Here is a 9,941-nt window from a genome sequence, read left to right on the forward strand (position 1 = left end):
ATTCAAATTGAAAATTTGATTTCTTTTTTTTTTCTTTTTTGCCCATGTAGACAGAAGAGTAAATAGCTCAATTGATAATGAGTGCTTATCGTCGCTCATACACGTCAGCAACTTTTTTTTTTATTGCTTAGATGGGTGGACGAGCCCACCTGGTGTTAAGTGGTTACTGGAGTCCATAGACATCTACAACGTAAATACGCCACCCACCTTGAGATGTAAGTTCTAAGGTCTCAAGTATAGTTACAACGGCTGCCCCACCCTTCAAACCGAGACGCATTACTGGTTCACGGTAGAAATAAGCAGGGTGGTGCTACCTACACGTGCGGACTCACAAGCGGTCCTACCATCAGTAAAGAACAGAGCCGGAGCAGAGCCACGCCGCTGATTACGACCGAGTACTCTCCGTATACCTTGTCTAAAGAAAGATATGTCCCAGCGCGCAGGAAACACCGAGGAGGTAAATTCATTCCAATTCTAGATGGTAAGTGGCGGAAAAGATTTCCAAAAACACACCGTCGAAGAAACTCAGTCCTTCGTAGCTAGTAAAGGTCTCGCAATTTCATGCGATGTCGCCGGCACAATATAATAGATCATCCTATAAATAAATTACATCCGTGTGTTTGTTCTATTTATTATAATAATTTAGCACTCAAATTGAATTATAAATAGAAATTTGTCGTAATTAGTAGTGACTCTGATAAATGTAATAAATATAATATAAGATATACAAATTTCACACGACGAAATGTATTTGTGGAAACTTTCTTCATGATAGTAGCAGTGTTTATGAGCCTCAAGATAATTGCACATTATTCATTTAAAAGTCATATTTATTTATTGGTCGGTGGAAAGAATTATAACGCAATTTATATATTTTTAAATGGAACAATTGTATTATTTCTTTTATGTCTGCAGTTTGGTTGGGAAGTAATTTTTTTTAGCCTGTTCTATCTTTTTTTAATTAACTAACACAATCTCATTTCTCTATTGGACACACAGGTTAATAATGGTCGCCATTAGTTGCCATAAATGGTGGTGGTCCTCTGTCGTTAAGTTAGCAGAACCCTTAGGTATCACAATAAATAAAGGTCTCCTGTGAGAAATTGGGGGAGGTGAAGGACCTCGGCCCTTCTCTTCTCCCCTTCTTCCTCTCAGGAGGCGCCGGAGTCCGACATAACCCGGTTCGTTACCCCCCTCGACCGGGTATCCGTAAATGGATTCCCCAGCGTTAAAAAAAAAAAAAAAAAGGTATCACAATGTGAACTCCACTATCCACCTTCGATAGTGAAGAGTCCATTGTATTGTATAACCTTTATACGCGGCAGAAATAAAAATTATTGTGACATCAATTAAAACACTTAACTGTCGGTCATATGTTTAGATTTTAGAAAAATGACTTTTTTATTGTCCTAGTAGGCAGACAGGCGTACGGCCCACCGGATGGTGAATGGTTACCGTCGCCCATGGACTTCAGAAATGCCAGGGGCAGAGCCAAGCCGCTGCCCACCGACTGGGCTTTGATGTTGTTAGAAAAATGGGGCTCTCAGCATCGCACTAGTCAAACCACTAAACTAAACAATAACGGCAGTGAAATTATAAATTGATTGATTTTAAACAAACTTTTGGGTTTGCTCAAATTAATTAGTACCGCGACACGCAAAACACAATATTTTAATCTTACTTACTCACTTACTTACTTACTTGTCTGGATGCCTTTCCAGTTTCACCAGGATAGATGGGCGAGCACGGATTCAGCCAGGGGAGGACGTAATATGTGAAAAATTTGCACATTTTGCGTAATACGTGCGCCTGTATAAATACTGTGCTAATTATGAGTTTTCATAACCTCTTAGTATCCCATGGCCCACAACAGTCAATTTAAGCAAGTAAAAATTTCAAATAGCAAATTTCCTATAGCGTTATAAAGTTTTTTTGAAGTAAACATTAACTTAATCTTATTGTTCAAAATCATTATCATTAGGGTTGGCGAAACCGTATGTTATACTGAGTCGGCGCGAAATGTCATTAAAGAGTGGGGGTTTAGTAACCCCAAAGATATCGGAGGTGGAGGTTGTGTCGCGTCGTTCTATAAATACATCGCGATGTCCTTATAAACTATTGAACGAAATAAAGATAAACAGTTTTTTTTTTTTTTATGGTGAAGGGAAAATATGTAGTGAGTCCGTGAGTCAGTGTCAAGTATGATCGCCGGTTCGAATAAGAATAAACAAATATGCAATCAAGTGAAATTTATTGTACTGTTGTATTTTTTATTGAATTTACCTTGTACCGCGAGATGTGAGTAGAAATTTTTATTCTATATTAGAAATATTATGAATTTTTAATCACTGTTGAACTTATTCAGTTTTGTAAACATTTTAGTAACATTTATCAATTTTAAAAAATCAATTTTGATACGTTTAAATAAAAGGAAAGTTCTATTCATTTGAATTACGATTTCAATGCAATAAAATATACTAAATTAATACAGATTTATTGTTTTTAATTGATTTATTTTTCTGTTAATAAACACCTTGGTAAAGCTCAAAGCCGGGCTCCGCGTATAAAAGAACATCCAGCCGACACAATAGTCGGTAGAAGCGAGCCTGCTACTCTGCGGTGTGTATCCGAAGGAAAGCCCAAACCGACAATACAGTGGTATAAAGATGGCACGCCTCTTACTTCTAATGACCACCCACAAAGAGTGCTGCTTGAAGACGGATTACTCTTCCTTAGGTAAGAATAAAATGAATAAATTTTGTAATAGAACGAACTTTAACTGAGACTGAACAAAGATATTGTAGTTCATCAAAATATCTAGCAGCCGAATTTATTAAAACGATTTATTATCAGATTTTGTGTAGCATTTTGCTTTAAAAGAATTCGTGTGTAATTTTATTTTCCTGCTTTTTAGATTTCTACACTAGTTTTAAGATTAATTCTTGAAAGAAGTCTGTTCCAGCAAAAGGCGGCCTATAATAAATACATTATGGCCCATTAGAATTCGAAAGAAATGTCTAGAAATATTGAAACCATAAGTTTTTGTATTGTTGGAATATGATTTTAAATGATTATATTTATTTAAACGGCTACAAAACAACTTAATTAAAAAAATATCGAATTTTCTAAATTTGGCCTAAACTTATTTTCCGTGTGCTAGGGTTATGCGAGGCAAGAAGGAAAGCGACGAGGGCGTCTACTGGTGCGTCGCACGCAACCCCGTCGGGGAAGCAGTTAGCAAAAACGCCACGCTTACTATTGCCGGTAATTTGTCTTTATTTCAAACATATTGTAGGTCCATTATGCTTGATTAAATTTCTATTACTTTAAAATGCTTATATCTCCCTGTTGATTGTTCTCTTATTCTCGTCACAGTCCTTTGCAGCTTTAGTAGTTATGTATTTCTATCTAGCTAGGTTTTCAGTTTCTCTTATTATTATTTTTTTATTGCTTAGATGTGTGGACGAGCTCACAGCCCCCCTGGTGTTAAGTGGTTACTGGAGCCTATAGACATCTACAACGTAAATGCGCCACACACCTTGAGATATAGTTCTAAGGTCTCAGTATAGTCACGACAGCTGCCCCACCCTTCAAACCGAAATGCATTACTGCTTCACGGCAGAAATAGGCGGGGCGGTGGTACCTACCCGTGCGGACTCACAAGAGGTCCTACCACCAGTAATTACGCAAATTACAATTTTGCAGGTTTGATTTTTATTGCACGATGTTATTCCTTCACCGTGGAAGTCAATCGTGAACATTTGTTGAGTACGTATTTCATTAGAAAAATTGGTACCCGCCAGCGGGATTCGAACACCGGTGCATCGCTCGATACGAATGCACGGGACGTCTTATCCTTTAGGCCACGACGACTTCAACGACGCTGACATTGTTATGACGAGATAAAGCCCACTGAGTTTCTCGCCGGATCTTCTCAGTGGGTCGCGTTTCCGATCCGGTGGTAGATTCTGCGAAGCACTGCTCTTGCTAGGGCCAGTGTTAGAAACACTCCAGGTTTGAGCCCCGTGAGCTTACCTACACGTCAAGGAGAAACTGAAATAGCCTCTTAAGGCTATCAGCATAGGTAGGGAAAAAAAGATGAGATAACAATTGTAATATTTTTTTTATATTAAATACAAATGAATTGACTGATTGATAATGGCTTATTGAAATGCAGGTGCAACATTTTTTGATGAATAACTTTTAATATTCAGTATTCAATTTGCAGTACTCCGCGATGAATTTAAGATCGAACCTCACGATGTAAAAGTAGCTAGTGGCGAACCTGCTCTTTTACAATGCGCATCACCGAAAGGGGTGCCTGATCCGTCTATACATTGGAATAAAGATGGGCATAGTTTAGACGTAGAAATCAATGGAAGGTAATTGAACTAATAAAAAATAATTATATTTTAACACGCAAAATCAGACACTAAAAAACTTGGTACTTTACAGAATATCAGTAGTGAATGGAGGTGATTTAAAAATACTGGAAACAATACCATCGGACAGTGGTGTTTATAGATGTGTAGCGTCTAATGTGGCAGGCGAAAGGCAATCTCATCCTGCTACGCTTCTCGTCTTACGCAGACCGCATTTTCTGGTGAAACCGAATAACATAACGGCTTTAATAGGCCAGAACATTGAGTTTCACTGTCAAGTAAGACACTTGATATCTTTTGTTTACATTATCTTTCCATTATAGATAGAATTAATTCAAACAATCCATCCATATAAATTTTTCTATTTTAGGCATCACCAGAATCCGATGTATCAGTAAGTTGGGCACGAGACAGTGGTTCGTTGTCTCCGTACGCGATAATTCGAAGAGGTTCGCTAAGAATAGATCGCGTTGTTGCTACCGATGCGGGGACATACACTTGCAGAGCCGAAAGCCAAGCAGGCTCTAGTTCTGCGAGTGCATCTTTAACTGTAAACTGTATGTGTTCAACTGTCACGAATAAACAATTTGAAATTATAATGAAATCATTCTAAATGTTAAACAAGACTAAATATTTAAAATGTTTTAGCTTTACCGCATTTTACACGAGTACCTTCAGACACAACAGCGTGGGAGGGAGAAGCGGTATCATTCCCTTGTGAAGCAGATGGTTCCCCGAGACCAGTCGTCTTTTGGACAATGGAAGGGTCTCAAGTAAGTGAGCTTTCTTGAAGCGCTTATACACAGCGATTCATTTAATTTATCGAAGTAATTTTGAGTAATAAATTTTCGATAGGAATTAGTTTTTACGAAATCAACGCACAGCTCCGGATATTTATATTTGGATCGAGTCACAATAAGACATGCAGGAAGACTTACTTGCGTCGCTGTGAATTCTGCTGGGAGCGCTTTGCATACTGCCACTTTGCAGGTAAGTCATCATTATAACTAGGAATTCTTGTTTGTTTACTTGTAATATGCCAGAATTTCTGTTTTATCTTCAATAGGTATTAAGGAGAGAAGCTAATAATTTTAAGGATGATTTAGACTCATCCTCGCCCTATCCTGAATTGAGTAAACCCTTAAATTATCCACCAATGACTCAATATGAATTAGTGCAGGCTCGACGATACTTACAACAGGATGTATTATCTTTGAAACGAGTGGAGGGTATTTCGGCTACGACTTTAAAAATTGTATGGGATGTAAGTGCATTTCGTATATTTAAACAATTAGAATACTCACCGTCCTTATTACTAATTTTATAGTTTATTACAATTCTACTACATACTATTCTACTGATACAGGAGCTGAATTCGATTAACGGTAGAGGTCAGCATCTTTGTGAAAGTGGAAATAGGGCCGGTTATGACATGCATGAGTAAATACCGCGATCCTGGCTATTTTTGGTATCACAGAGTACTTCTCGCTTGAAAGGTAGAGCAGTTGTCTCATGTCTTAATGGTCCTGGTAAACGTTTAACACTAGATGGGTCTAACGACTGTAGTGCTATTACACCGAAAAGAGTCCTTTGGTATACGACTAAGCTTTTTCGTGAATTTCAACTATCATAAGTAAATCTGCATTTACGATCATTTAATCTGGAATTTTCAAACTAGATTTTTATTTAAAAAAAATGTTTCAGGTAATGACAGAGTACAACGAATATCTTGAAGGTGTTAAAATTTGGTTCAACGGGACTTCATTAAACAGCAGAAGTGCCTTGGAACTTGACTATAATTCCAACGAATCGACTATTGATTATATGACAGATTTTAGAAAATATGAAAACTTTACTATGACAACTGTACACAACAGTGGTTCGTCTAGTCATGTACTAACAGGCCTATTACCTTACGCTCAATACGATGTGTTTTTGATGCCGTTCTACAAACTATTATTAGGAAAACCTTCCAACATGCGTACCGGTTTTACAGAGGAAGATGGTGAGTGCTAATGTAATAAATTCAGTGCGACCTAAATTCAAATTTTATGTTCACGTTTCGCTTGCAGTTCCTTCGGAGCCTCCGCTAAGTGTTACAGCGGGAGTGATAAATGCGACATCAGCTTGGATTAGATGGGAAGCACCTCCTGTTTACGCGTGGAACGGAGAAATCTCCGGATATCTGGTAAAGTTTTTTCCATAATCGAGTTTCCTTGTTTTTTTGGCATTAAAATGATTTGTGATTACTTTAGATCGAAGTTCGCGTTGGTGGATCCACTGGAGGTCGAGTAGTGGGACAGATGTCGCTAGGTCCCAAAACTAGGGCAGCAGCAGCTAGTTCCTTGCGTGCTGGAGGTCGGTACAGCGCAAGAGCTGCAGCCGTTACCAAGCGAGGTCACGGACCTTTCAGCCCGCTATCTCATTTTCACATGGTTCCTACACAAACTCAGAGACATTACGTGCAGTAAGTTGTGACTTGAATAGTTCCTTAACATTATACCCAGTTACGTACAATTTCATCTCAGAACAAAATATTTTGTTTTAGAACGGAACCAGCCACAGACAAAGCAATAATATCGATGTTCCAAGAAACCTGGCTCTTAGCACTCAGTGTAACATTGTTAGTGTTAATATTTGCTGGAGTTGGTGTTATAGTTTACATTAAGAAACGTCATTCTAAACAACAAAAAAATCAGAGCTCAACCGGTATGCTACTATAAATATTTTATTATTTATTATACCTCAACAGCAAAGTGCGGAGGCAAGGGTTCTGTAGATTATGCCACATAATTTTAAATTTAGGTATTATTAGGTTTAAGTTTATAGATTAAGATTACAGGCAGCGGCAGAATAACAGCGATAGTTTCAGCTTCACAAAGCTGAGTCGCGGCCTTTTTATCTCCACTGTGTTAGTATAATATCTTGTAATATTGTTTAGAATTAGAATTTTTATGTCATATTTATTGAAAATTTATTTGTATTTGTATTGTCAAGTAAATAAATGCAATTATTAATATTATTATTGCATCTTCGGATTTTGGTTTCTTGCAAAAATAAAACTTTTTTTTTTCTGGTAGGAAATACAGTAGTTAATGCTCAACAATGTCTCCTGAGGAAAGAAGCTGTTTGGTTAAGAGAAAGATCAGTTTTTGAAGGATCAACGGAACCGAGAATCGAAATTTTAAACTGTCATCAGACTCTTTTAAAAAGTACGTATTTTATTTATAGAAATAATTGGTGACCCGAAAACATTATTTTAATGATTTGAAATATTTTCATAGGCGGTCACTCCGTAGGTACAATGGCTACGGAAGCTGAATATAGTCTTCCTCAACATTCGAACACAGTAAATCCAAAGTGCGAAGAAGAACAACAAAGACTCCAACCACAGCCATACGCATCTTGTGCCATTTACACAGAACTAAATTATCAAGTAAGTTTTGTAAGATCTGAACCTATCATTTGCACCTATTAATCTGTTTTCATTAATATGTCTCATATTCACCATAGGATAACACAGACGCGGAAGATTCTTGTATGAAGTGCGCCATTAGCCCAGGTTCCTATGACAATAGTATGATTAGGTCTTATGGAGAAAGTAATCAATATTCAAATGAAGAGTGCTCTACATGCTGCAGGAGTAGTAGTTCCACTTTAACAAAAGATTATAGTGACATGACAAAATGCAATGAAGACCAAGATATGTCAATAGAAGACTGTCCTTCGTGCAAAACTAATCACTCGAGATCATCTAGTCATCACGGAGGCAACAAAGAGTGGACCACGGCGGATGTTGAATACGATTATCCCCAATGGAATTGGTTGGGCCGAGACAACAGTTTCAGGAATACAAACTCAGAGCCTAGGTATAATGGAGAAAATTGTTTTAGGCAAATAGGTCAAGAACTTAGATACAATAGTGCGGATAGAAGTGAACAAAATTGTAGAATGAATTTATGCGATATATTGCCTCCGCCGCCCTATGAAAGGTAAGATAATCTAATATATTCTCAATTATGATAAATCACTGATGTTAGAGCATTTTGGGAGCCGCTCTGGTACGTACCATCACTCTGCCTATTTCTCTCGTGAAGCAGTAATGCGTTTCGGTTTGAAGGGTGAAGAAGCTGTTGTACTGTAAAAACTGAGACCTTACCTTACCTTACACCCATCTAAGCAATAAACAAATTCGATAAAACATTTGATTTCAATAAAACAAATTTTCGCATAGTCTTTAATGAAGTTTACTGTTACAGGGAGTCTCCATATAGAGATATGAATGCATTTACAAATCACTCAGGGACATCGGGTTGTTCCGGACATACGTACCGAAGCTAATTATTTAAATAAAAACCTTATCACTAGCAAGTAAAATAAGCAATACTATTTATAAGTATATGTTTTATATAATGTACATATTGTATATTATTCACAAGCTATGTTAATCGACGGTGTTCTAATTTCTCAAATATAACATTTTAACAATATCTTTACATTAAAATTTTCTGTCAAAGATATAGTTGAAATTATTTAAATTTGTAATACATTTTTGCTTAAGGGTACTCATGAGATGATTCTGAATTAGATTTTTAGTCAAATGTTACGAATAGACTGCATACATATTATATCGAAACTTAGTTTTAGGTTTCTCATCTTTCTCTAGAGACTGTGATATAGCGTAATATCGTATTTATGTTTTTGTAAATATTTTAAATGTTTGATAACCTTATACAATTTTATTATCTGGCGTATTTATTATGTAGAATTTAATAAAAAAAAAAGGAACCAATTTTATCATCAATCACAGTTCTAGTTAAGTTCTTTTACGAAGAAATTGCCATTTGTAACTAAAGATATTGTGTAGTTTTGAAGAATATTAATAAAAAGACGGAAGCGCGTTTCAATTGAACTTTGTTTCTGTATAAAAAAAAAAACATTGAACGAATTGAAATGATAGCAAAACCGGTACGAAATTTGAAAATTGTTTTATTTTGCTAATACACAAAAGTGTAAAATTTTATTTACCCCTGTAAAATGAATATTCATATCCACTAACTATTACAATATTTTTTTTATTGCTTAGATGGGTGTACTAGCTCACAGCCCACCTGGTGTTAAGTGGTTACTGGAGCCCATAGACATCTACAACGTAAATGCGCCACCCACTTTGAGATATAACTTCTAAGATCTCAGTATAGTTACAACGGCTGCCCCAGTCTTTAAACCGAAACGCATTACTGCTTCATGGCAGAAATAGGCAGGGCGGTGGTACCCACCCACGCGGACTCACAAGAGGTCCTACCACCAGTAAAAAATTCTTGACTCTTGCCTTGCAACCTAACCTAAACATTAGCCCGCTGAGTTTCTCACCGGACCTTCTCAGCGGGTCGCGATTTCGATCCGCTAGTAGATTTATTCGCGAAGCAGCACCTCTTGAGTTCTTTGGTCTCCTTTGGAGGCGCTCAGGCAGCTGTTAGAAAATCCCACCCCTCTTGGCTGAGCCTTTGCTCGCCTACCTGTCCTGGTGAAATTGGCAAAGCCTTTAGGCCACCAGTA

General features: G+C 37.2%; 1 protein-coding gene across 2 annotated transcripts; it reads left to right on the forward strand.

Annotated features, from left to right (window-relative positions):
• The first annotated feature begins 2,024 nt into the window (after window positions 1-2,024).
• On the forward strand, window positions 2,025-9,366 carry LOC101737078 (immunoglobulin superfamily DCC subclass member 3). 2 transcript variants are annotated; one of them, XM_012694244.4, is made up of 17 exons: window positions 2,025-2,298; window positions 2,544-2,736; window positions 3,161-3,264; window positions 4,229-4,382; window positions 4,456-4,660; window positions 4,753-4,939; window positions 5,031-5,155; window positions 5,238-5,372; window positions 5,449-5,646; window positions 6,087-6,387; window positions 6,455-6,570; window positions 6,638-6,849; window positions 6,931-7,091; window positions 7,463-7,594; window positions 7,682-7,818; window positions 7,896-8,374; window positions 8,642-9,366. In XM_012694244.4, the coding sequence occupies exons 1-17, from the start codon at window positions 2,202-2,204 to the stop codon at window positions 8,721-8,723; spliced, it is 3,018 nt and encodes a 1,005-aa protein (XP_012549698.1). In that variant the 5' UTR covers window positions 2,025-2,201; the 3' UTR covers window positions 8,724-9,366. The 2 variants fall into 2 exon arrangements, with proteins under 2 accessions (XP_012549698.1, XP_012549697.1); XM_012694243.4 differs by having other exon boundaries at window positions 2,026-2,298; window positions 7,667-7,818.
• The last annotated feature ends 575 nt before the right edge of the window (window positions 9,367-9,941 follow it).

The sequence above is a fragment of the Bombyx mori genome, chromosome 6 (genome assembly GCF_030269925.1).
Source record: "Bombyx mori chromosome 6, ASM3026992v2".
Classification (NCBI taxonomy): domain Eukaryota; kingdom Metazoa; phylum Arthropoda; class Insecta; order Lepidoptera; family Bombycidae; genus Bombyx; species Bombyx mori.

Coding starts and splice junctions, on each gene's coding strand:
- LOC101737078 (XM_012694243.4), top strand. CDS start 2,202: ATGATCGCCGGTTCGAATAAGAATAAACAAATATGCAATCAAGTGAAA. Junction 4,661..4,752: donor ACATTGAGTTTCACTGTCAA/GTAAGACACTTG, acceptor TTTCTATTTTAG/GCATCACCAGAATCCGATGT. Junction 8,375..8,641: donor CCTCCGCCGCCCTATGAAAG/GTAAGATAATCT, acceptor TTACTGTTACAG/GGAGTCTCCATATAGAGATA.